Genomic DNA, 27,216 nt, shown 5'->3' on the forward strand with positions numbered 1-27,216 from the left:
AGGAGGTCTTTCTGGTTCGGAGGGATCAAGCCAGGATGCACTCCAGAGCCCAGATCAGTAGCTCTTAACCAGGAGTCATCCTTCTGACCATCTGGGGAACTCCTAGGCCCCACCTCTACAGAAAATTCTGAGGGGTCCTGGTATGTGTATTTTGAAAAAGCTCCCCTGGGGGTTCGGAGGGATACCCTTTGGGTAAGATGGTCCACCAGCCACAGGTGCCCAGAAAAAGCAGACCTTGGGGTCTATGGTCATTTACTGCTGATGTCAGAGGTCCAGAGTTTATTAAATAACTCCCGTAAAGTGCTCAGCATCGTGCCTGGTGCTGACTGAATAGCAAAGTCTTGGTCAAAGTGACCCTCTCTTCCATAAGAGTAACATGCATTCATTTGCTTAAACACGAAAATGAAAATTTGGAAATTTAGCTTCAGTAGATTTGACCAATTGTCTCTTCAGTGTGGTTACTTTTGCCACCTGGGTATAAACGTACAAGTTCCACAGACTCAGTGTCAAGCATGAACTTGAACTTTTTACCAGGCTGCTGTGTGTACAGCAGTGTTTCGTTTTGCCCCTAATTGGCATTTTCCTGATCACACGCAAAGTTGATCGACTTTTCCTATTTGACTGGACGTTTTTGTTTCCAGTTCTATGAATGGTTGGCTGATATCCTTTGCCCATTTTTTCCCACATTTTGTATAGTCCTTTTGTATTGACTAGGAATTCTTTATCTTTTATGGCTCTAAGTCCTTGCTAGATATTTGCAATATTTCTCCTGGTTTGTCCCTGTATTTTAAGTTTCTACTATAAAACGGGAGTTTTAAATTCTGATGTGGCCAAATTTGAACATTTGGCTCTAGAACATTTGAAATCCTAGGGCTGGTTCACAGAGGGTCTCCAGAGCTCTCCTGACTCTCGTTGTGCACAGGGATTTTAGAATCTCCATCCGTCCTGAGGATCCTGTATCCCCGGCTTTTTCTTTCCCATTTTCCGAGTTTAATCTCACACCTTTCCCCGAGTTTTCTGTCTTCACTTGCTTTATCGCCCACTTTTCTCCTTTTCCTTCACTTTTTCTGGGGAGGTGGGTAGAAGCCTCCAGTGGGAGTCAGGATAGCCGAGTTGGAGCGTGGGTTCAATCAGGAGCCAGCCATGGGACCTTGGGCAAGCCATCCCTCCCCTGTGAGTTTCAGTTTGTTCCCCATAAAAATGAGGGAGGGGAGGAGCCGGCCCCCGACTTCCCTTCTCATTCCTGCTATTCTCTCACACCAAGGCTTGTTCACCACGTGGCTTAGCTCTCCACACCGATGCATTTGTCCAAAGAAAGCAATCCTTCCTCCTTCCACACCCCCATCTTCACAGGCACCGCCCCCTCCCCCCATTCAGGCACGTGATGGCCGGATGTGTCATAATCTTCTCGGACTCGACATTTTGAGACTGCTCTCCTCTGCAGAGCAAAGAAAGGAAGTATCAGGGGGGCCCCCCCCAGGCGGCTCACGGTTTGTGAGTTCGAACCCCACATTGGGCTCTGCGCTGACACTGCAGAGCCTGCTTCAGAGTCTCCCTCTCTCTCTCTGCCCCTCCCCTGCTTGTAGGCTATCTCTCTCAAAATAAATAAACTTACAAACCAAAAAAAAAAAAAAAAGGAAGGAAGGAAGGAAGCCTTTGGTGGCTATCATTGGGAGATTTAGCTATTTAAACAGGTGACTCTCCTGGCTCCCTTTCACGGGGTCCTGCTTGAAGACACAGAGGTCCTGGGTGCCGTGCTCACTGGGTAGGATTAACTGAAAACCGCTGCCCAGCGCCTACCACCTGCTGGCAACGAGGGCCCCGTCTTCAACCTTGCAAATGGCTAGATTGCATTTGCCAACTTGCCCAGTTCTGTTTGCTTTGCTAACTGTTAATGGCCACAGAGACTTAATGAGGCAATAGATGTTCTTCTGGGTAATTACACTCTCGGGTAAAGCATTAGACCAGGTTCCCTGAGTTCTCATCTGCCTGGAGAGACAGGCTAGTGGGCAACCCTGCTCATTTGAATTTTCTAGGGACTTAGGGGAAAGCCTTCGAAGTGATGTGTGCCCTTCACCATGTTTATTTTATTTTTTAAAATTTTTAATGTTTATTTATTTTTGAGAGAGAGAGTGTGTGTGTGATCAGGGGAGGGGCAGAGAGAGAGGGAGACACAGAATCCGAAGCAGGCTCCAGGCTCCCAGCTGTCAGCACAGAGCCTGACATAGGGCTCGAACTCACAGACTGAACTGTGAGATCATGACCTGAGCCACCCAGGCACCCCTAGCCCAGCAATTTTTAGCAAAATGTTTCTTTTTCAAGTAAAAGACTTGACTGACCTCCCTTTGCACATCTGTAGACTTTTCCCTCCTTTGAAGATCACAGTACTCTTGCACAAAGCCTGGGTACCCAGGAATCAGACCTTCTTGCACAAGCCCCCACCCACCCCCGGCCCCAGGGAACTTGAACTTCTCACACAACTGAGCTAATTCTACAGCACTGAGCTAATCCCAGCACTGAGCTAATTCTACAATGGGCATCGAGTCTGCGTGTCAGCAAGAAATGTCACAGACCACTGCACTCCCTTAACTGATTAAACCCCTTTCAAAATCTGAACCAGGCAGAAACCTGGGAGTTGTTGGCCTTTGGACAAGAGTCTGCCTTCTCCCCAGATTGCTGGCCTCTGGAGTGAAGCTCATATTCCTTTCCAATCAAAACTTGTCTCTTGAGTCTTGGCCTTTCAAGCAACAGGCAGCCAAACTTGGGTTTCAATGACACAACTGCTTTTTGGGTCAGCTTCTGTCTCAGCCCAGTCTTGCTTCCTCAATCCCTTACAGGTATATCTCCCCGGAACATTTGCCCCAGAAATTCTGAGATAGTTCCGGTCTCAGTTTTTGCAGGGACATGGACACACATATTCTGTTGTCTCCCTGGGTGTACCATGACCTCTGAGGACAGAGCTCCCATGTCTGCACCTTTTCCATGAAGTGTCTAACACAGGGCACACCTGCAGTACCCGTGGAAGGAAGGAAGGAAGGAAGGAAGGAAGGAAGGAAGGAAGGAAGGAAGGGAAAAGGAAGGAGGGAAGGAAGGAAGGGAGAAGGAAGGAAGGAGGGATGGATGAAAGGAAAGAAGGATGGAAGGAAGGAAGGAAGGAAGGAAGGAAAGAAGGATGGAAGGAAGGAAGGAAAGAGGGAGGGGAGAAGGAAGGAGGGAAGGAAGGAAAGAGGGAGGGGAGAAGGAAGGAGGGAAGGAAGGAAGGAAGGAAGGAAGGAAGGAAGGAAGGAAGAAGGAGGGAAGGAAGGAAGGAAAGAAGGAAGGAAGGAAAGAGGGAGGGGAGAAGGAAGGAGGGAGGGAGGGAGGGAAGGAAGGAAGGAAGGAAGGAAGGAAGGAAGGACGGAAGGAAGGAAGGAAGGGAAGGGCCACCCAGGTGCCCCTTACACTTTCAACTTTAAAGAAACCCACAAAATTATACAACTTAAATTCTTACTGTATTTCTCGCTGCCACCTCATGTCAGGTTTTCATCCTATCCTATCTCCTCCATTCTTTACTTTCTAGGGCAAGAGTGAAGCCTGTGGGCTCTTATCATAGAAAGGGTTTTAAAGCCCGAAAATAAAGTAAATGTATAGGATTGCAAAATTATAGTGAAATCCAGTTGCCTTCATTTCTTATTATGCTGTAACAAATTACTACAAGGTTAGTGGCTTAAAAATAACCCGATGATGTGGGTGCTCGTCCGTCACCCTCCCGTCTTCTCTTCTGCGTGATCTCCTATGTGCCATCAGGAGATCCTGGCAAAATACCTGGCATTTCAGTTTCCTTATCTGTGAAATACGCTAGCTGCGGGGAATTTGGGAAGGGTCTCTAGGTTTACTCAAACTCTTTGCATCTATGGTCACAACCCTGGGCTCGTGCGATGTCAAAGCCACACGCTAGAGGGAAGCATTGACTAAAATGTGCGGAGAAGCCCTTGGACTCTAGACCCTGTCTTCGAAGTTGAGTTTGCTTAGTCGCAGCAAACATTGGTGATGGAGATCATGGCAGAGTGAACACAGCTTATCAGATCAGAGCAGTAGGGTTGTTTCACATCATCGTTGGTCTAGACGGGAGCACTCCTTAGCACTCCGTAGATGGGGGGAGGGGGGGCAGGTAATGGGTGGGAATCCACCGGCCCATCAACCCCACCCGGGAGGGCACCGAACTTCACCATACTTTGGCCAGGACATAAACTCTTCCTATCCTGTCGTAAGTGGGGATGAGTAACATAATGGGAAGACTGAAAAAAAAAAAAAAAAAAAAAAAAAAAAAAAAAATTCAACTCTTTAAAATAATTAATTGCTGGGGCACCTGGCTGGCTCAGTTGGGGGAACACGCGGCTCTTGATCTCAGGGTCATGAGTTCAAGCCCCATGTTGGGTGTAGAGTTTACGTAACATACATACATACATACATGCCAATATTTTACCTTTGTTCACTTCAGGCTGAACTTTTTCAATTCGCTCAAACTCTCTTTTCCACACGAACTTCTCGGTGAGCTCTGCCGGGGTTGTGGAAGTAGAACTTGCTAATAGCGGGTCTGACAATCTGAAATCTAGAGAAACATTTTGGGAAGAATTGACAGCTTAGCAATATTGAGCCTTCCAATCCATGGACACAGTATCTCTCTTCATTTATTTAGGTATTCTTAATCCCTCTCATCAACATTCCATGTATTTTGGCATGCAAATCTTGCACATATTTCTAAATTTCCCCTAAATATTTTGCTTCGTAATACAAGAGTAAAGGATACTGCTTAAAAAAAAAATCAATTTCTGTTTTTTTTATTTTTAGTCTATAAAAATACCATCAATCTCTTAAATACTGACTTTGTATTCTGTGTCCTTCTAAACTCACATATTAGTTCTATTAGTATACAAAATGTTTTTGGAGTTTCCATCATTGAAAATCACGTTATCTGTGCATAGACAGCATTATCTGTTTCTTGTAGATAGCGTATAGGTGCTGCTTTTCATCCAGCCTAAATATCTATGCCTTTTAAGTGGAGTGTTTAAACCATGTATATCTAACGTAATTATCAATATACTTGGACTTAAATCCACCATCTTCCTCTTTGTTTTCTATTTGTTTCATCTGTTCTTTGTTCCTTTTTTCTCTTTTTCTGCTTTCTTTTGTATTAACACATTAATTATATTTAGCTTCATTATTATCTTATTAGCTTACCTTTAACCTTTTTTTTTTTGCAGTTCTTCTGGAATGTAAAATATTACTCTTCTAGGGTCTATCCTGAATTCCATGGGTTTTCAACAAAGATTCTCTGCTCTGCTGATCAAAACTCAGACATGTCCTAGCTCTGTGTCATCTTGGAATTGTTTAAGTGCTCCCATCTATATTTGTGTGGCTTTGTGGCGTTTCACATCTCAGTATTTAGTCATACACTCAAGGGGACTCCTAGGCAGATTTTGGGGGCTCTTTCGCTCTATGGCTCCCTGTTTTCTGGTAACCACCGTGCAATATCTAGCTTCCCCAGCCTGCCTGGGCTTTGACTTCAGTCTGGTCCTTTCAACGAGACTGATATGCTCTGCTTGGGTTTCCCTGCCTGTGTTGTGGTCTGGACATTGTCTCCCCTTCAAGTATGACTTTCATTCCAAAGCACCACAAGACTTCAGGATATTTTACTCTGCTTCTCAGATGCTTCTGGCCCTGACCCCAAGCTTCAAACATGCCCTAGACCTCAGAAAATGTCTCTTGGGAAAAAACCCTGCAGTACTTTGGTGTTTTTGTTTTTATTTTTGAGTTTATAATCTGCCATGCTAGGCCTGCACTATGCCAGATACTCTCTCTGCTAGTTTGTAAATCCCTGAGTAGAATTCCTTTGTCTGGGTCAAGCCTGACTTTGGCTCATCAAAACTGGGAAATTCCAGCAGGAAAGAAAATAGCTCATGATCATCCATGCATTGAAGAAGGGGAATTTTAGTTTGTCTCATTTCTGTTGTTTCCACAACTTTCCAGTACACTTAAAATATACTTTTTATAATTTATCTGGGGTTTTCTCCTTGAAAATTTGCAGCGGTAATGCTGTCTTTCATAATAAACTCTGCCTGTCTTATTCTTTATTTCTATTAGCTCTTCATTGTTCTTTTTAAGGAATAGAATTTTATTTTTGTTCTATGGATTCATTCTCACCTTATCCCTCTGAAGAATAACTGTAGTCTTTGTTTTAAAAATTCCATTGTTGGGGGGCACCTGGGTGGCTCAGTCGGTTGAGTGTCTGACTTCGGCTCAGGTCATGATCTCACAGCTTGTGAGTTCGAGCCCTGTGTTGGGCTCTGTGCTGATGGCTCAGAGCCCGGAACCTGCCTCGGATTCTGTGTCTCCCTCTCTCTCTCTACCCCTAACCCACTCGCATTCTGTCTCTGTCTCTCTCAAAAACAAATAAACATTTGAAAAAAAATTAAAAACTCCATTGTTGGCTAGTCTCTATGCTTTTTTGTCCCTAAGTTATTTGTCCTCTTTCTTCCTGTCTTTCATGCCATAGAATTTCCCCAAACGACTGGTAATCTGCTCTATAAGGGGTGGTGGGTGGAGCTTTATCCCAGTATAAATTGGGGAACCTCAAAAGTAGTAACAGTAAGAATTTTCTCCAGGTCAGATCCCTTTTGCAGAGAAAGATCTTTTATCCTCCTGGGTGAGGTCACTTTTGGATAATTTAAACAATGAAATCTCCCACAGTGGGAAGGAGGGCGCAGCCTGCGGGAAGGCACTTGAGATCACGCATTTTATCTTATTATTATTCTCTAAATATTTATTTATTTTTGGAGAGTGCAACTGGGGGAGGGGCAGAGAGAGGAGGACAGAGGATCTGCACTGGCAGGCTGATAGCAGCAAGCCCAAAGTGGGGCTCGAACTCATGAACCGTGAGATCATGACCTGAGCTGAAGTCAGACGCTCAACCCACTGAGCCCCCCCCGGGTGCCCCGAGACCATGCATTTTAAGCACTCTGCTCACTGCCTGTTCATTAGTTGGCACTCAACTCATTTTCCATGTCCTGAGTATACAGTGATACCAGGAAGACTATTTGGCCTACCGGCACAGAAATAGACTCTTACAAATAGGGTTTCTATGTGCTAATTGGGTTCTGCCAATTAGAAGCGCTCGCATGGGATTTGGAAGGCAGAAGCTATTGCCTTATGGTTTGGGGGTGTTTTCTGCTGGCAGTTAAGGTACTAGTGACGGCAGGCGGCAGCCTCTGGCTTCGGAGGTGGCCACAGGCAGTCGTGGTGGAGAGGCTACGTGCACGGGACCACCTGGCACCTGTTTCGTGCTGCGAAGACCAACTCGCTGATGGGCGGTGACCGCTCTGTTGTCCAGGACACCATGGCGGCAGTGGGTTCGTGACCACTGGAGATCACCGCTTTGGGGGGGTGTTCTTGAGTTACCGAGGCCACCTCCTGATGGCCTGCTTTCTGACTGGGGACTCTGGACACCGGGACTCTGGACACCTCTGTGGACCATCAGTTATGGGGGCATTCCTGGAGATCATGTGGAGATCCCGCTTTCTGGCCCTGCCAGTGATTTTCTGAGCACCCAGTTCTTTCCATCATCTCTGCTCAAAATGCCCAGTGCATTTTGCCGTGTTTCTGGCATGGAACCTCACTAGTATGGCATTTGAGCTCGCAGGCAAGGCAGGTCCTGAGGCTGCAGAGACACGGACACTCTCGGGTGTGCATGTGCTCTGGTGTCTGTCCCCGGATTCTCTTCCCTCTGCCTCGGGAAACATTGAAATAAGTCAGGCATCCTTTCCAGCCTTTAAAATGAACAAAAGTCATATCCGGGGGCACCTGGGTGGCTCAGTCGGTTAAGCATCCGACTTCGGCTCAGGTCATGATCTAGTGATTCATGAGTTCGAACCCCGCGTCGGGCTCTGTGCTGACAGAGCTTGCTTTATACCACTCTCCACTGCTTACTTCCCAGAGGTACCCCCTTGATGAAGGTCAGTAGGCTTCTGTACCTTCACTGTGCGTTTACACAACATAGGACAGCCTGTGTGCACGTATGGACTCTACCCATACCTACAAAGCCCATATTTTGGCATAGAGAGAGGCTGTGTAGACATATTACTCTGAATCTGCTGTTTTCACATCAGCTACCACATTCTTTCCAGGGCTCCCCAGTACGGTTTGAACCATGATTTATTTAAACTGAATTTTATTGACAAGTACATATTTATTTTTTGGTTACTGTTTTTACACGCAATGCAGCAAAGAATATCTTTGCCTATCTTTGGACACATGTAGATATTTCTGTGAGATATGTTTTTAGAGGTGGAATTGCTCGATCCGAGGAAAAGAGCGTTTTAAACTTCAACTGATGTCAAATTGCCCTTGAAAGCATCGGTGACAACTTAGCCCTCCCAACAAAGGTCGGAGAGATCTTCGTAATGTACTCAGCCTCCACTTTTTATCCTAAATGTAGTTTATTTATATATACCTTCTGTTTTCCTTAATCACATTTCCTAACTAAGTATTCTGTCTTTCAAAAACTTCAGCTCTAAGTTACTCGGGCAAGTCTGCGTTATTTTTGTCTCCCGTTTCATTACTGTGCTTTAATCCCTGTTCATTCTTCTTTGTTGTCCTGGCTCTAAGTTTGTATTGTTGTCTTTTTGGTCCCTCCTTTTACTGTTAGTTTTCTTCTTGTGTTTGATTGTCTGGGACTTAGGATTTTTGCCTTTGGTTTTGTTTCGTTAAGGAATTTGGCCCGCATGAGTTCTGTTTTACAAAGTGTCTCCTTTTACCCTCACGCATGGCTGATCCGATCAGACAGTGCCAGGGTACCCAATTTCATGTGTGTGGACAGGCCCCAGACTTCTCCAGCCCGGCCACCTCTCTCCAGGATGCCTCGCTACAGAGTGGCCAGCGCCTCGGGGACTCCCCCCAGCCTCATGAGGAAAGCCTGAGTCTGGCAAAGCGCTGAGTCTCCAAAGCCAGTAGGGTCTGGGCATCGGGGGTGAATGGGATTTTTCATGCTGTGGGCCTTGTTCTTTCTTGTCTTTGGTGCTGGTAGTCGTGCTTCAGATTGGTCTTTTCCTTCACATGCAAGTATGGGAGTAGAACAGAGTGGAATTTAAGGCCAGGAGCGAGACCTCCCAGCTCAGATTCCTTGGAATAAACGTCTTCTCATATTTAGTCTTTATCAGAGCTCTGCTTTGGACAGCTGGGGACTCGCCCAGATGGATAGAGTTGTGTGTAATGACAAGAGAGCAAAAGGCAAGCTGAAGGACAAACGCCAGCCCACAGCCTGCACCCACCCCTCACCCCCTTAAGGTGGCAGATACATATTAACATTCCTCAGGCACTAGTAACTGCCTGAGAATGAAAGCAGGGGAAAAACAAGTGAAAACAAGTAGAACAAAAAACTTCACTGTAGTTTGTAACTCTCTTAATGATTTACAAGAAAAACACAGTAATAGACCTCCAAGAACCTATAGACTCAAATTTCCTGGAGCCCTAACATCACCTTCGCCTCCAAAGGGTAGAAAACCCTCGATAATCAGTCACTCCTCACCATCACCATGCTGCAACTCCTGCCCATGGGTCCTGTCCCCTTTAAAAAAGAAATTAATGTCTATTTATTTTTGAGAGAGACAGAGACAGAATGCACGCAGGGGAGGGGCAGAGAGAGAGGGAGACGCAGAATCCGAAGCAGGCTCCAGGCTCCGAGCTGTCAACACAGAGCCCGACGCGGGGCTTGAACTCACAAACCGTGAGATCATGACCTGAGCCGAAGTCGGACGCTCAACCGACTGAGCCACCCAGGCTCCCCTCTCTCTCTCTTTTTAAATTTTTTTTAATTTAGAAAGAGAGCGAGTGGGATAGAGGGGCAGAGAGAGAGAGAGAGAGAGAGAGAGAGAGAATCTCAAGCAGGCTCCACACTCAGTGCAGAGCCCGACGAGGGGCTCCATCTCACGACCCTGGGATCATGACCTGAGCTGAAATCAAGAGTTGGATGTTCAACCTACTGAGCCACCCAGGCGGCCCCTTCACTGAGACTCTATTTTTATATTTACCTCTTCACCCACTGCTCCCTTTTGCCTCCCTTTCTCGATCAGCCATCCTCCTACAGGATGGCTGACACCACTGAAGGTAGTCACACCCTGTGACCCATGACGATAGAACGCCCCGATGGACCCCTGATGGCCCTGTGATGGGACCCTCAGGACAAGCCCACCTGCTTTCCCTGCTCCAAAACTTTGCCAGAGCTTGCGGGATGTAAAGGCCGCTTCCTAAACCCTAATGCCTCCTCTGAGCCCTTGCAGGAAAGAGAAATTCTTGGCCCAGCGCCGTCCCCAGGACCAGTGCGGCCACTAAGAGAGGAGATGACCAGTCACCCAGTGAATGCTGACCATATCTGACAACGACCAGGGAGAAATTCCCGTGCTTTCTGTGGAGCTCCCAAACCACACACGGATCATCACGGAGCTTCACTTCCGCGGGTATGGAGATAGACAGCCACTCCGCCATTCTTCCTTGGGAATGACCCAGCTCCCTGGGAGAGTGGCCACAAAGTCATCAAGTAACAAGTTGATCAGGTGCACCTGTTAGCTGACCGGTGTGTCTGTATTTGGTCTGGGCACACGGGCTGGTTGGTCTGTGACACTCAGGCTCAAATCCTCTGACCGGAGGATTGTTACAAGTGTATGGCTAATCCAGAGCTTAGGCGAGCGCAGAGGGACTGTCTCCTAAAACACAGGACACAAGCCACCAGGTGGTTGGCTCAGATAGCTCAGGATCCCTCGGCAGGTGGGTACTGCAGAGGGACACTTTTGACCTGAGGCGGACCCCCCTGCACTCTTAGAGACAGGGGCCCAGCTCGCCCAAGGCACCTGTCGCGACCACCTGGGTAAACCGTGGATCGTTTAACAACCGTCTATCGCTTCAGTTACGCTGGCCTCCCTCGTGCGTCCAGTAAACAAGCTGTGTGGCCAGACTCAGAAACGGTTGCGCAAATGGGTCAGATGTTTGCCAACCCCGAAACCTCACCGGTATTTGCAAGTCCAGATCTTGAGCCAACGGTGCTGGCGGGTCCCCTCGATTGCCCAGGCAGACTTTACTCTTCCGGAGGCTGACCCGCGCGAAGAGCCGTTCCGGGAAGGCTAACCCAGGAGACTGTGTGGCCTGGCCCAGACTCACCACGGAGACACAGCGTCTCGCGCTCTTCCGTTCCCCTGGGACGCCACGTGCCTCTGAGCTCTGGCTTCACACAGAGCGCTGTCTCCCCGCCCCCGACACCCACACCTCCCCAGACCCTGCGGCCAAGACTGAGCTGCTGACGCGGCTGTTTGGTGGCCCGCTGGGGCTGCTTGCTCGGGGACGTCAGCACCGCCATGAGTCCTGCCTCTCCCGCTGTGACTCTGACATAACTCATGTCAACCTTGTTCAAGTGCAGTGATTACAAAACTCTTAAAGTCAAGGAGCCCGGGGCGCCTGGGTGGTTCAGTCCGTTAACCATCGGACTCTTGATCCCGGCTCAGGTCATGATCTCACAGCTGGTGAGTTCAAGCCCCGTGTGGGGCTCTGCGCTGACAGCATGGAGCCTGCTTGGGATTCTCTCTCTCTCCCTCTCTCTGCCCCTCCCCTGCTCATGTTCTCTCTCTCTCAAACTAAATAAACTTAAAAAGGGGGGAGCGGATAACAGAATGGGGGGTGGGGGAGTGTGGAGGGGTGAGGTGGGGTCATCGATTCTACGGTACAACCTGATAGCCCTGTCTCCTGACTGATCGGTAGGAAAGGGTGACGTTACCCCCGAGGATGAGCTTAACTGAGCCACCCAGGCGCTCCTGTGACCCCCTCTCTCACAGAGCAGCTGTCATTCACTGGCCTAGGATTTCCTGTTTTCATTAGGGACACCCGCCCCACCCTACCCCACACCTGCATCCTTCTGCCTGCTCCCCTTGCAAGCCTCATCCAGCCCAGGTACATGCCTTGGGAAGGGGCATTGCCTGTTCCAAAAAGGACGGACAACAGCTGGCAAAATGGTGACAGAGACCAAATGGCAAATGCCTCAAGCTTTAACCTCTCAAACGACGCAGACACAACAAACCCTTGGCCTCTTAAATGGTGATTTAAGATCCCCTAGCTGAGTGGCATAGGGCCACTGTTTAGCTCTTGACCTCACACCGGCTGACCACGGACGTGTTGGCAAAATGGCGCGAAACTCCCATTCCACGTACGTTAGTAGCGTGGGCCAACTCACCCAGCGAGTCAGGGCTGCATGCACTCTCCTGTGGCTATTACTAAAGCGAGTGTCACATAATTTCCCTCATGCCATATTACTCCAGGTTCCAAACATTTCCCAGTATGGCGTGGATTTATTTTCCTTTTCACCAAATGAGCCACCTGGCTATGCTCTGTGCATCAAAGGGTCGTAATTACTATCCTAGGAATATGCCCATGCTGTGGTTATCTTTTTTACTTTTTTTACTTTTTTTTAATGTTTATTTATTTTTGAGAGAGAGAGAGACAAGAGAGAGACAGAGCATGAGCAGGGGAGGGGCAGAGAGAGGGAGACACAGAATCCAAAGCAGGCTCCAGACTCCCAGCTCTCAGCACAGAGCGCGACACGGGGCTCGAACCCACGAACTGTGAGATCATGACCTGAGCTGAAGTCAGATGCTTCACTGACTGAGTCACCCAGGCGCTCTTTTTTTTCTTTTTTTAAGTTGGTTTATTTATTTTGAGAGAGAGTGTGAGCAGAGGAGGGGCAGAGAGAGAGAGGGAGAGAGAGACTCCCAAGAAGGCTCCACACTGTCAGCACAGAGCCTGATGCGGGGCTCGAACCCACAAACCCTGAGATCATGACCTGAGCTGAAATCGAGATTCAGATGCTTAACCAACTGAGCCACCCGGGTGCCCCTGCTGTGATTTTCTTAAATGCTAAGAAACACTGTGGTGACACACACTGTCGACAATGTGTGGTGATAAGATGTTGCCCTATACCTTAAGGGTGTCTTCCATTCCATAGATCTCACCTACCTGAATCTCCCTGGTCATCTCTACCCATTCCCCAAGTCTACCTAGTGCCAACAGTGATGTTAAAGCATGATGGGGCCAACTGCATTAAACATACTTTATTATTCTTTTAAAGTAATCTCTATATCCAACGTGGAGCTCGAACTCACAACCCCAAGATCAAGAGTTGTCTGCTCCACCGACTGAGCCAGCCAGGTGCCCCAAACATACTTTAAATTTCTATAAACTGACGCATTAACACCCACAAAATGGGAACTAGGTGCTCCTAGGTAAACCTTGCCCTTCACCCCCACCCCAAGAATATCTTGAGACTTTAAATAGCTCCAGGCCATATGATCCGATAGTCACAGTGAACACGGGACCACTGTCAACAGAACCAGCCAATCCCAAGCCTGCTCACCCAGGTTTGCCCGTTCCTTCCCAGAAGCCACAACAAAGTCTGTCCACGTCTCCGCTCCCAGGGAGTTCCGGCTTCCTCTCGACCAGCCGCAAAGCCTCTCCTGGGTGTCCCGAGTGGCACATTGTTCTCCTCCGGAACCGTGGGTAAGAAATGACCTTCAAACTCTCTCTGGGTCTCGGTCTGGGTCTTTGATTTCTGTGGAATCAGGATTTACGAGTTAAGGGGTATTATGAAACTAGGTTCAGTGATTGCTGCCGGACTGCTTTCAAGTTCAGCTTCACAAACCTGAACTCAACGGATGAGATCCCTTTCTTCTCCACGCTCCCACCCGTGATAGATAGTAGGACACGTGTACGTTTTTGCCCGTCAGGTGGCTTTGAGCTGAGATCTCTCCTACTCTGATTAGCTGTGCCCTGACTGCCAGAGAACATCATTTCTCTGTGTGCACATTTGGCTTAGTGTCCTGTGCACGGCCTCCTCGTCACCTCACTCAAATTTTTTATTTCTCTTTCTCTGGTCAACTTCTAAGAGCTCCCTTAGGTTATAAATATCAGCTCCCTTCCATCCAGTTGGTGAATATTTTCCGAATTTATCATTTACCTATTAAACTCTGATGATAGGGAATTTCGCCATGCACAGTTTCAATGTTTGTATTTTCAAATACATCTATTTTTTCTTTCATAGCGTTTGATTCTCTGGTCTATTTAACAAGGTCTTCTCTTGTGCAAGATTGTGACTTGGAGTTTCTTGTAAGTATTTTTCCTCTCCTTTTTTATTCTGTATATCATTTATGTGCCTAGAATTTATTTTTATACATGGCGTGAGAGGGGAAATCCAATCCTATTTTCTTTGAGTTCGATGGGCATTTCTTTTAGCATCATTAAATAATTTAAATAATTTAGCATTAAATAATTCATTATTCTCCTCTGAATTATATGACTCAATTAATCATACCTTAAATTCTCTTAAATCATCTCTTAAATAAAAACTAATTCTGGATTTTCTATTCTGTTCCAGAAGGATTTTTGTGTAACCTTATACCGATACAATTTTTAAAGATAATCCTGGCTTTATAATAAGTTCTGAAGTCCAATCAAAAAAGTGTCCATCACTGATACTTTCCATGAATTTTCTCTCTGGCATTAAGTTTTTAATCTATACTTGAAAAATTTGTATCTAATTTTTAAAAATTGGACTTTTAGGGGAATTTGAATTTTAATTGTTTGGGCGTATATATATGATTTTATGAGAATTTACATTTTAATAAACTGTCCAAAAATTTTGCATACATTTTCACTTGCACAGATATTATTGTAGGCCTTCAGTGATGTTTGATAGTGTTTTCCCCTGTAGAAGTGCCATCACTCCTGTTAAATTTGTTCCTAAGTATTTTAAAGTTGTAATGATTGGAAACACAGGCAATAGTTTACTCATTTCCATTTTGTGGTACTTTGATGCAAATGTTATGTATTTGTCTTGTACCCAATGACAGAAGTCTTCAGTATATTCTAGTAACGTTTCTCCCCTAGAATCTCTGGTGTTTTCTAGTCGTGTGAACGTATCCAGTGTGTCACCAGATCTTTCCTTTTGTGTTATAACTGCATCCCTTATGACAGTTCATCAATTCAAAAGCATGCCTTTTTTCACAGTATAACACCTTTTTTTTAATTAAAAAAAATTTTTTTTTAATGTTTATTTATTTTTAAGATAGAGACAGAGACAGAGCACGGGCGTGAGAAGGGCAGAGAGAGAGAGAGGGAGACACAGAATCCGAAGCAGGCTCCAGGCTCTGAGCTGTCAGTGCAGAGCCCAACACGGGGCTCGAACTCATGAACTGTGAGATCATGACCTGAGCCGAAGTCAGACACTTAACTGACTGAGCCACCCAGGTGCCCCAGTATAACACCTTTTTTTTATTATCAGATTTTAGTTAGATGGTTTTAGTATTTTGCAATACAGAAAATCGCTCCTGTGTTTTGGTAAATTCACACTTCTTCTTTTAAAATAATTTGATTTATATATACGTTTCTTGTTTGTTGATAGAATTGATATGTAACCTTGTGTAAGTTTATTTCTTTTTTTTTTTTTTCAACTTTTTTTTTTTTTTTTTTAATTTATTTTTGGGACAGAGAGACAGAGCATGAACGGGGGAGGGGCAGAGAGAGAGGGAGACACAGAATCGGAAACAGGCTCCAGGCTCCGAGCCATCAGCCCAGAGCCTGACGCGGGGCTCGAACTCACGGACCGCGAGATCGTGACCTGGCTGAAGTCGGACGCTTAACCGACTGCGCCACCCAGGTGCCCCAACCTTGTGTAAGTTTAGGGCAAAGAGTGTGATCATTTGACGCACATGTATGTTGCAAAGTGATTGCGACCGTGAGGTTACTTAATACCTGTACCACTTCGCACAGTTACTTTGGGGGAAGGGGTGAGAACTTTTAAAATTTACTGGCTTAGCAGTTTGCAAGCGTGCAAGACAGTGTCAGCATGCTGCTTAGATCCCCAGAAGTTACTCATTCTACAATGGTAAGTTTGTGCCCTTGGTCACCTTCACCCGTTTTCTCCTCCACGTAGCCGTGGCCTGGCAATCACCATCCTACTCTGTTTCTATACATTTGGCGTTTTTAAGATTCTGTAGACTATATCAGAAAGTTAAGTGGGGAACATTTCAAATATTTATGTATCCTGTCATGAAGAAATAATAACCCCTACTGCGTATTCACATGAAAAATACATTTTATGAAGAATAAAAGTATTTTGCAGAACAAAAATCAATTAGGGAGAAGAGTGATATTGTTTGATATTTTTGAAAAACGAACGAGTAGCCTAACAGAAGCCAGCTAGACTATCAAATCTGCTTCTGCCTTCAGTGTGGTGCAATACGCCACGCCGTATAGACCTCTGGAAGCTCCACTGGATACATGTGAGATAATGATAGTGTTGGGGTGCCTGGTGGCTCAGTCGGTTAAGTGTCTGACTTCAGCTCAGGTCATGATCTTGCGGTTCGTGGGTTCGCTCTGTGCTGACAGCTCCGAGCCTGGAGCCTGCTTCGGATTCTGTGTCACACTCCCTCTCTCTCTGCTATCTCTTCCCATCTCCTCTCGTGCTCTGTCTCTCTCTCTCAAAAATAAATAAACATTAAAAAAAAAAAAAAAAACTTGAGGAAAAAAAAAAAAAAACCACACCTGACTTCACACTCGATGCGGGAAGACTGAAAACTTTCCTGCTGAGATGGGGAGCAAGACAGGATGCCCCTTCCCACCACGCTAGTCAACGTTGTACCGGACGTTCTAGCCAGAGCCATGAGGCAAGAAACAGAAACAAAGGGCATCCAAATTGGAAAGGCTGGGGTAAAACCATTCCCAGTCACAGAGGACGTGACCCCACATACAGCAAATCCCGAAGAGTTCTTAAGGAAACTCGTAAAGCTAATAACCGAGTTCAGCAATGTTGCAAAGCACAAGACCAACACAAACGATCACTTGTGTTTCTACACGTCACTAGCGAACAATCCAAAAGCTAATTTTTGACAGGTACAGAGTCTTTGTTGGTGGTGACAAAAATGTTTCGCATGTAGTGAGCGGCGGAGGTTGAACAACACCGTGAATCGATTTAATGCCACTGGATTGTACACTTATCCGTGGTCGAAATGGTAAACATTACGTTATGCAGATTTCACCACAACTGAAAAATATTAATCTACAGGGAGATAGCTGGAGATATTATGATAATGTCTACTGATTTTATGGAGCAGAGGTCCACGAACTGTGGCTGACGGGCACAGCTCACTGCCTGTGTATGTACGGCCCACAAGCTAAAAATGGCTTAGCCATTTTTTAGTGGCTGAAAAATCCAAAAGACAAATAATAATTCCAAGTGCAGGACACTTGAAATTTATGCGAATTCCAACTTTCAGTATTCAGAAGTCAAATGTTCTGGAACCAAAAATTAGCCCAAATTGCTGGATTTGGATGACTGATTTATTCCTAGTCAGGGCCCTGATGTGGTTACTTCTCCAAGAATGATTCAAGTCCAAGCCACGGATCACCAAATTGACCTCTCTTTTTATGATAAAACTTAACTTTCTACACACTTTAAAAAACACCCATGCCTTTGCCTTCTTCATAGGTTTTAGTATTTTTGCATGAATTGACATGCCCTTTTGAGGTTCCATTTATCGGTGTTGTGGGATCCACAGTATTTAATTGCCTCTCCTAAGGCTATTAAGCTCTTCTTGTACTTGAGGAATTTGACCGAGCACTGGAGCACTGACCCTTCACCTGCGCGGCCACTGGTGGATCCCTTGTTCCCGTGCTTGGCACACTGCCTGCCGATATACCTCTGCTCTCCTTCCTCCTGGTGCACTTTCAGAACTTCTGGGCTCTCTTTCCTGCTTGCAAAAACAGAGAAGTAACAGTTCAGGTCACTGTATAACCTGCCATGGATATAAAAGATGAAATAGTCATATACATTCACCGCCCCTCACTTATTAAAATCAATGATGAACTATACGTGTTTTATTTCTCTTCATCCTATTTCACTATTATTATGAACTCACAGCTCTTTCGTAGAATCCACTTCTTCCAAATAACAATGTCAATATTTTTTCACCTTCCAACTGTCGGGAGCGGTCTGGCAGGATTCCCTCAGCGGACGCCTTTGTCTTTCCAGCATTGTTGCTGCCAGCCATGGGAAACCGTGATCTTTGACAACAACACTGTATTCAGTTCTGTCCTGAATTTTCCTGATCCAAGACACAAATAGCCATTCTCCAAGAAGGCAGATTTCTTCCAGGAGGAATCAGAGTCAGGGAGTCAACTCTGGTCATTGGTATTGCCCATGAAAATTGGTGGTAGAAGGAGGTGCTACTGAATCCTATTTGCCTCACTTAGGAGAGACAGAACCGGAAACAGGATTTTAAACGTACGAGCTCACCTTACTTTTCCAACTCAATATGTTTGTTTCTTAGAGTGTGAGGTATCGTCAGCCACTAATATCTTCTACTATGTCAACAGTTACTTTATTAAAGAAGCTGGTTAGGGGCGCCCCGGCTGGCTCAGTAGAGGGAGCGTGTGACTCTTGATCTTGGGGCTGTGAGTTCGAGCCCCAGTGTTGGCTGCAGAGATTACTTTAAAAAAACAAATTAATTTTTTTTAAAAGCATGGTTAAAGGAAATGAACACAAAATGGAAAAATCAGCAGGCAAATCGAAATTTGGGTTTGAAGACTTGAGACTCAGCGCCAAGGGGAATCACAGGCACCAAGTCAAGGCTGTAGTCAGTGCTGAAGTCCAGAAAATACCAACAGATGTTTCACAGTTAAACAATGCCTGACACGGCCTATGCAGCAAAGGGGAGTATGCCAGTAGCTGAGCCCGCTGTGTGCAAGTTCAAAGGTCTTGGAAGAATTTCTATACCCAGCAAGGCAGGGATGGAGCAGTTCTAGACAGGGGGCCAAGCAAGATGAGAAGTCGAAGCGAAAGGTCAAGAGAAGTCTGAATAGAGGAGGACAGGACGGGGCAGGGTGAAAAGGCACGTCAGGGCTCTAAATCTGTGCAGGCTGGGCACCAGTGAGGAATTTCACTGTGATCACAATTATGCAATAAAATCTACAAATCTAGGGAATTTGTTTTATTAAAAAGTGTTTTTAATGTTCATTTATTTTTGAGAGACAGAGCATGAGTGGGGGAGGGGCAGAGAGACAGGGAGACCCAGAATCCGAAGCAGGCTCCAGGCTCCAAGCTGTGAGCACAGAGCCCGACGCGGGGCTCGAACTCACAGACCACGAGACCATGACCTGAGCCGCAGTCAGATGCTTAACCGATCGAGCCCCCAGGGCACCTGAATCCAGGGAATTTTAAAATAAATTTTAATCTGTTTCTTCAAAGAGAATACATTTTCATTTAGGAATCTTAAAAATTGCCTACTACAGAATAGACCACAAAAATCACAGTAAAATCACAAAGATCACAGCAACAGTCATCATTTTGGAGCTTCATACGGCACTTACTCATTGTTTATGGAATTAAAACTTTATTCACCATCTTTGCGCTTGATATGTTTGCGTAATATAACAGTTTAATCAGAGTGGTGAAAATGGCATTTCATTTTTGTGTTGTTTTTTTTTTGTTGTTGCAGAAGCATAATCTTTGTGGAGGTATAATTGACATATGATGTAATGTGTTTCCAACATGCAGCTTGGTGATTTGGTATTCGTATAGACTGTGAAATGGTGACACGGTTACGTCTAGTTAGCAGACATTTCATGCATATCTTCCCTGTATTAACTGAGGCTGAATATACTTACGGGTAATTTAGTGCCTTTTTTGAGACGGGAGGGGAAGGAGATGTTTTAATGTGCCCGAATTAGGCGTGAGAGGAAAGGGAAAGATTAAAATGAGGCAGAATCCAGAAATTAATCTCACAGCCTTAGTCAGCATCTTTTAATGAAATGTACTCTAATTATTATGGATAAGACATGATAGACTATTGACAGCCTGATCATTTGCTTAGGAAGTTTTCAGTGAGGTATCACAATACTGTCACTGATGAGTGAGCTAGGAGTTTTCATGCTCTGGTGATCAGAGGGTAAACATTGATGGGGCAAAGCCTTTTGAGAAAGTGACTTGGAAATGTCAGAGCAGAGCCTATATATATATATATATATATATATATATATATATATATATATATAGGTGTGTGTGTGTGTGTGTATTTACATACACATATATAATTTTAATACTTAATAATTGTCCATATCATTATAAAACATGAATAAAAATCATTATACACATATTTGTAAAACTACTATTTAGGTGGTCTGGGTGCTTTCTATTGCTACACATACAAGGCAGATAATGCCTAGATTTCAATTGTTCTTTTAGTTTATCAATTCAAACTTAGAAACAAAGGTAGGCACAGGGTTAAAGTTTCATTAAATAGTTTAAGAACAAAATTAATCACAGGAGGCTGTACGGCTCAGTCGGTTAAGTGTCTGACTTCAGCTCGGGTCACGATCTCATGGTATGTGAGCTCGAGCCCCGCATCGGGCTCTCTGCTGTCAGAGCAGAGGCCGCCTCATATCCTCTGTTTCCCTCTCTCTGCCCCTCCCCTGCTCATGCGTGTGTGTGCTCTCTCTCTCTCTTGCTCTCTGTCAAATAAGTAAATAAACATTTTAAAAAGAACAAAATTAACCAAAGATTAATCATTCTGAGACCGTGATAGGATAATACAAATGCATTGGGGTTGTCAAATTCAACTCAAAATGGATTAAAGACTTAAATGTAAGACCGTAACTTTAAAACTCTGGGGTAAAACATAGGAGAAAATCTTAATGACATTGACCATGATATCTTGAATAAGACACCAAAAGTACAGGCAATAAGACCAAAAATAAACAAGTGGGGCCACATCAAACCAAAAAGCTTGTGCACAGCAAAGGGAACCATCCGCAGAGTGAAAAGGGTTCTTTGGATTGGAAGAAAATATTTGCACACCCTGCATTTGATAAGAAGTTCAGCTCCAAAATATATAAGGAATTCCTACAACTCGTTAGCAAGGAAAACTAATGACCAGTTCAAAAGCGGGCAAGGACTCGAGTAGGCGCTCCTCCAGAGAGGATCTACAAATGGCCAAGAGGTTTACGAACAGATGTTTATGAACATCACTCATCACTCAGGGAAGTGCAGACCAAAACCACACTGTCACCTCCTACCTGTCAGGATGGCTCTTGGCAGAAAATAACGCGCAACGAGTGTTGGAGAGGATGCTGAGAAACTGAAGTCGCCGCGAATTAGAGTGTAAATAGCACGGCCACGTGGGAAAACGCTTGGTGGTTTCTCGGAACATTAAACACAGGTTTGTTCTATGACTCAGTGATTCCATGCCTACGGACACACCCAAGAGAACTGTAAACGTACGTCCACACAAAAACTTGTGCAGGAATGTTTACAGAAGCATTATTCATGGTAGGCGAGAAGCGGGAAAAGCCAAATGTTTGTCAACCGAAGAAGGGCTAGCCCACACGTGGTACACCCATACAAAGGGATGTTATTTAGCCACAACAAGGAAGGAAACACCAAAACACGATACAACATGGATTGGCATCGAAAACAATGGGCTAAGTGAAAGAAAGCAGTCACGAGAGGCCACGTGGTGTAGGCACATAAGATTTCCAGGACAGGCAAATCTATCGAGGCGGAAAGTGTTTGCCGGCAGCTGAAAGGAGCGAGGTACGGGGTGTTGTTTTTAGGAGGATGGTGTTTAGTGGAGGACGATGAAAATGCTCTGCAATTGTGTGCTGGTAACAGCTCCACGAGTAGACTAAAACCTGCTGAAGCGGATGAATTCGAGGGGGTGATTTTATGGTATGTGACTTCTATCTCATTAAAGCTGTTAAAAAAATAACAATGACACTATTTTCTTCCCTCCGCAGATTTCTTTTAATAAAAAGCCAGAAGAGTGGAAAGAGATGAGCTCAGTGAAACTCTGCTCTGTAAAGCTGAACGATGGGTTCTTCATGCCCATGCTGGGATTTGGCACCTCTGCTCCTAATAAGGTAGTCGCTGTGGCCTCGGAGACAGAGGGGCGGCGGACGTGGGTCCTTATCAGAACCAGAATTGGGGAAATGCAGGCGGGCCTCATTTTATTTGTTCGTAAGATGCTTCTCTCCAGGTTAGGTTATTTAGTGCATGAAGTCAGTGATTTTCAAATTTTCATCAGCATGAAAACACTGAGGTTCTTGTTAAAAATGCAGATTTGGAGGCCGTACCTACAAAGGCTCCGAATGAGTAGATCCGGGACAGGGCTTAAAAATCCACATTTCTAATGAGCTACCGAGTGACTCTGACGCTGCTTGTTCGACAGTCACACTTGGCATACTGCTATATCAAGGGGCAGGGGAGCGTGCCATCTGTCAGCCACGCAGGGGTGGGTGAGGCCGTTTCTGGTACTCTCACCGGCTGTCCAGCTGTAGCCATTCACCATCTGTTGCAATAAATGAAACCCAGGTGTCATGATCACCACATGTCGGAGACTTGATGGCAAGCTTGCTTGTGATGAAGTTTCTCTGTAACGTCTGGTGTCCAAGCGGTCCCTGTCCACCAACACGCGTAGACTATCCAGAGAAATCTCGGCCGCTGAATGTTCTGGAGAGAGTCAAAATTAAAGTTAGGGAGAGTGCTGGTGGTCTGGAAGGGAAATAGTCTGGTAGAGGCCAAGTTGTTAACACTATTCCCTGGGGGCACTTGGAAATTCTCTGTTTGGAACCCTGAACTCCATGTGTGTTTGTCATTTGAACATTTCCAACTTACAAGAGCACATCTTCAGTGGTTCCTAGTGGAGGAGCTTATAATTGTTTAAGGAAAGTTGTAGGATCGACTCCCCAACACGAGAGCCACATGGTGGGTAATCCTGAGGACTTCAGCAAGGGCACTGTCACCAAGGGTTGCTTTTACTTGGACTCGGCTCTTAAATCCGGGGTACTAGTTAACTCGTCGGGAATTACAGATTAAAAAATATACCCAGGAGACATTTTAAGTGAGGTAGAAGAGGGTGATGGTGAGGGGAAATTATGGAGAAGGTCTAAAGTCCAGCCTGGTGGGCCAGCAGAACAGTAGGCAGCTAAAAATAAAATAACCAAGTTGTGAAAGGGCAACAGTCACGTGCGGACCAACTTAGCAACCACCACAGCCAAACCAATTATGAGACATTTTGCATAAAAAAAATAGTTGATTTTCTTTTACATTTCTGCTCCTCCTCAAATATTGCTTGACGCGTTTCTCCAAGTTTACATCGGTAAATCATTAATTTATGCTGTGTAAAGTCACACCTTCACTGCATTGACAGATAGCTCTGAGCATTAGACTTCTGGATTGCAACTGGTTTAACAATCTCTCACAGAGTGAATTAACTTGGGGCTGTCAACCGATAGATTGTTTAATCCACACATGATGTAAATCCAGGGGTGGGAGGGTTAAACCCAGTGACGAGCTAGGCCAGCTCGTGGACTCACAAGATCTGATGGTGAGCACCTTTTCCTAATATTCATGGCTTGAAGTCAGCCATGGTGGGAGTATTTACACCATAGATCGTTAAACATCTACCACTGGGTATAAGTCAACATTCAGCTCTGTCACCTCTAGCTCTTAGCCCTTAGAAAAACAATAGGTTCTGCTAAATAGCTCCGCTGGTGGGATTGGCCATCTGTTCCTGAATCAAGTAGGTCTTTGTCTTTCTGTGGTCTTCTAGGTTGCTAAGAGTGAGGTGCAAGAGGCTGTCATGAGAGCAATCGATGTAGGCTACCGCCATTTTGACTCTGCTTACTTGTATCTAAATGAAGAAGAGATTGGGAGGGCCATCCGGAAGAAGATCGCTGATGGCTCTGTGAAGAGAGAGGACATATTCTACACTTCAAAGGTTCTGTGTATAGTTCCCTATGTATCTGTGAAAAGCTCACTCTTAGCTGAAGAGTTTCTCGGTGAAGTTCTCCTCTTATTGGCTAAATTTTCATTCCCACAGACCTTGCACTGTAAGAAGGTATATGCTGAAGGTGGGGTACATGCTGGCAAGGGATGTGGGTTCCAACTTCTTCGAGCCTTAGGCCTCATATCTCAACCTATCGCATGGTCAATAGACATCCCATGTCTCTTTCCTATGAAGTGGGAAGATAATACCACAGAACTGCTATGAGGATGAAATTAATGTTTGTAAAAGTACTTAGATTTTTTTTTTTTAACTTTGGAGCCATTTTCTCCTACTATTTTTCATTTCTACTGATAGTATAGCTGAAACAAATAAAAGAACTTACAGATTTAAGTCAGACTGGAAAGGAATCCAAGAAGAAGTTTCTCCAATAGTGTTCATGGAGCTGACTATGACTAACTAGAACCAGATATTTAAATATGAGGCAGGGGCGCCTGGGTGGCTCAGTCTGTTAAGCCTCCGACTTCAGCTCAGGTCACGATCTCGCGGTCCCCGTGAGTTCGAGCCCCGCGTCGGGCTCTGGGCTGATGGCTCAGAGCCTGGAGCCTGCTTCCGATTCTGTGTCTCCCTCTCTCTCTCTCTGACCCTCCCCCGTTCATGCTCTGTCTCTCTCTGTCTCAAAAATAAATAAACGTTAAAAAAAATTTAAAAAAAAAAAAAAAAAAAAAAAAAAAAAAAAATAAATATGAGGCAAAGTGACCCATGAAGAGAGAGTTGAGGTCCATACAAGTGAATTCTAGGCAGGAAGGGAATTTCTTCCTTCTTGCTCCACGGTATGAAACTCTCTGGATGACTGTGTTAGATGTGGTATCACTATTGCTCTCTTGTCTGTTTATTTCCCTTCCGTAGGGAGGGAGCCTTAGCAATTTTGATGGATTTTCCTTAGATTTTTACTTCCTAAAATAAGCTGACTAAAGTACCCTCCCCCCAAAATTCCTATAGGTCCTACTTTTCTTTGGAACACTTAATACATTCAAAATGCAGTTTCCTGAATCACAACTGCTTGAGGTTCTTGTTAAAAATGGAATTTCCCAGGGGCGCCTGGGTGGCTCAGTCAGTTGAGCATCCAGCTCTTGGTTTCGGCTCAGGTCATGAGCTCATGGTTCATGAGTTCGAGTCCCATGTCGGGCTCTGCACTGACAGTGTGGAGTCTGCTTGAGATTCTGTCTCTCCCCCTCTCTCTACCCCTCCCCTGCTTGTGTGCACTCTCTCTCTCTCAAAACAAATAAACTTGGGGGAAAAAAATGCAATTTCCCAGCCAAAATCTCCAGATATTGTGATGTAATATGTTGGAGGTAGAACCCAGGAATGTGTTTCATAATTCCTTTACATTCTAAAGTTTGAGACCCCCTGTGTTGGGCCATATTTTTCCTTTCCTACATCGTTGTCTTAATTCAGCATGAAACAGAAGCTATGAGGAAAAAGAATTTAGGAGCTAAGCAGGACGGTTCGTCACTTCCCAATGACCACAAGTGTCACTTCCCGACGACCGCAAGTGGGTTTGTAGTTGTTGCTCATTTTCCCTTTCATTAATTTCTTCTAGAGATTCTTTTTTTTTTTAAGCTGTATAAAATAGTTTTTATATGGTTCCCCCTTAGGCTAAAACCAGGCAGCAAGCCCCTGGTTACATAGACCATATTAAAATGAAACAATTATATTTTATTGAAGAGGAGTTAAAATCGAGCATTTTTGTTATTGAAGCATAGTTGACATACAAGGTTCTGTTAGTTCCAGACACACAACATGGTGGTGTGACGAGTCTGTACATTACACAGCGCTCGCCATGATAAGTGTGGTCACCATATAGCGTCATTGACAACATCCCTCATTTGTCATGACTTCCTTATTTTGTGACTAGAAATTTGTACTTCTTGATCCCCTTCACTTAGTTCACCCCTCCCCTTACGCTCCTCCCTTCTGGGAACAACCAGTTTCTCCTCTATATTTATGAGTCTGTTTCTGTTTTTTGTTTGTTTGTTCTTTCGTTTGCTTGGTTTTTCAGATTTCACATATAAATGAAGTCGTCTGGCATTTTTCTTTCTCTGTCTGATTCATTTCACTTAGCATAATACACTCTAGTCACAAATGGCAAGATTCCATCCTTTTTTATGGCTGAGTAATACTCCACTCTTTATATGTACAAACGTATATATCACACCTTTTTTATCCATTCATCTACCCGTAGATATTTGTATTATTTCTGTATCTTGGTTATTATAAATAATGCCACAATAAATATAGGGATGCATATGTCTTTTTGAATTAGTGTTTTCATTTTCTTTGAGTAAATCCCCAAAAGTGGAATTACAGTTGTGGATCATATGGTATTTCTGCTTTTAATTTTTTGAGGAACCTACCTCCGTACTGGTTTCCCCAGTGGCTGCACCAGTTTACATTCCCATCAACAATGCCCCAGGGTTCCCTTTCCTCCATATCCCTGTGAACACTTGTCATTCTAGTCTTTCTGATACTAGCCATTCTGACAGGTGTGAGGTGATACCTCATTGTGGTTTTGATTTGCATTTTCCTGATGATGAGTGATGCTGAGCATCTTTTCATGTGTCTGTTAGCCATCTGTACATCTTATTTGGTAAAATGTCCATTCAGGTTCTCTGCCATTTTTATCAGATTATTTGTGTTTTCGGTGTTGAGTTGAATAAGTTCTTCATGTAGTTTTTGATAGAAACTCCTTGTCAGATTTATCACTTGCAAATACCTTCTCCCCTTTGTGTAGGTTGCTTTTTTGTTTTGTTGATGGTTTTCTTTGCTGTGAAAAAGCTTTTTGTTTTGATGCATCCCCAATAGTTTATCTTTGCTTTTGTTTCTCTTGCCTCAGGAGACCTATCCACAAATATATTGTGAAGGCCAATGTCCAAGAGGTCACTGCCTGTGTCTTCTTTTAGGAGTTTTATGGTTGCAGGTCTCACATTTAGGTCTTTAACCATTGTGAGTTTATTTTTCTGTGTGTATGATGAAAGACAGTGGTCCAGTTTCATTCTTCTAATGTTGCTGTCCAGTTTTCCCAACATCATTCGTCTTTTTCCCATTGCATATTCTTGCCTCCTTTGTTATAGATTAATTGACCATATATGCATGGGTTTGTTTCTGAGCTCTCTATTCTGTTCTGTTGACCTGTGCATCTGTTTTTGTGCTGGTGCTGATCGCTTTGATTACCACAGCTTTGTAGTATACCTTGAAGTCTGGGATTATGATACCTCCAGTTTTGTTTTCCTTTCTCAAGGTCGCTTTGGCTATTCAGGGTCTTCTCTGGTTCCATACACATTTTAGGATTGTTTGTTCTAGGTATGCA

At 44.7% G+C, this 27,216-nt stretch overlaps 1 protein-coding gene across 5 annotated transcripts in view; it reads left to right on the forward strand.

The window, feature by feature from the left end:
* LOC131483647 (aldo-keto reductase family 1 member C23-like protein) overlaps positions 1-27,216 on the forward strand; it is a 133,747-nt gene that overhangs the window by 96,084 nt on the left and 10,447 nt on the right. For 4 of the 5 annotated variants that reach the window (XM_058682007.1, XM_058682010.1, XM_058682011.1 and 1 more), the window contains exons 3-6: positions 13,451-13,569; positions 14,111-14,175; positions 21,859-21,981; positions 23,673-23,840. In XM_058682007.1, coding sequence (XP_058537990.1) covers positions 21,895-21,981; positions 23,673-23,840 — 255 coding nt within the window. In that variant the 5' untranslated portion in view covers positions 13,451-13,569; positions 14,111-14,175; positions 21,859-21,894. Of the gene's footprint in view, positions 1-12,759; positions 13,570-14,110; positions 14,176-21,858; positions 21,982-23,672; positions 23,841-27,216 lie in introns of those variants that run through there. The other variant, XM_058682008.1, reaches the window with a different exon arrangement.

Source organism: Neofelis nebulosa, chromosome 8 (assembly GCF_028018385.1).
Source record: "Neofelis nebulosa isolate mNeoNeb1 chromosome 8, mNeoNeb1.pri, whole genome shotgun sequence".
In the NCBI taxonomy this organism is placed as follows: domain Eukaryota; kingdom Metazoa; phylum Chordata; class Mammalia; order Carnivora; family Felidae; genus Neofelis; species Neofelis nebulosa.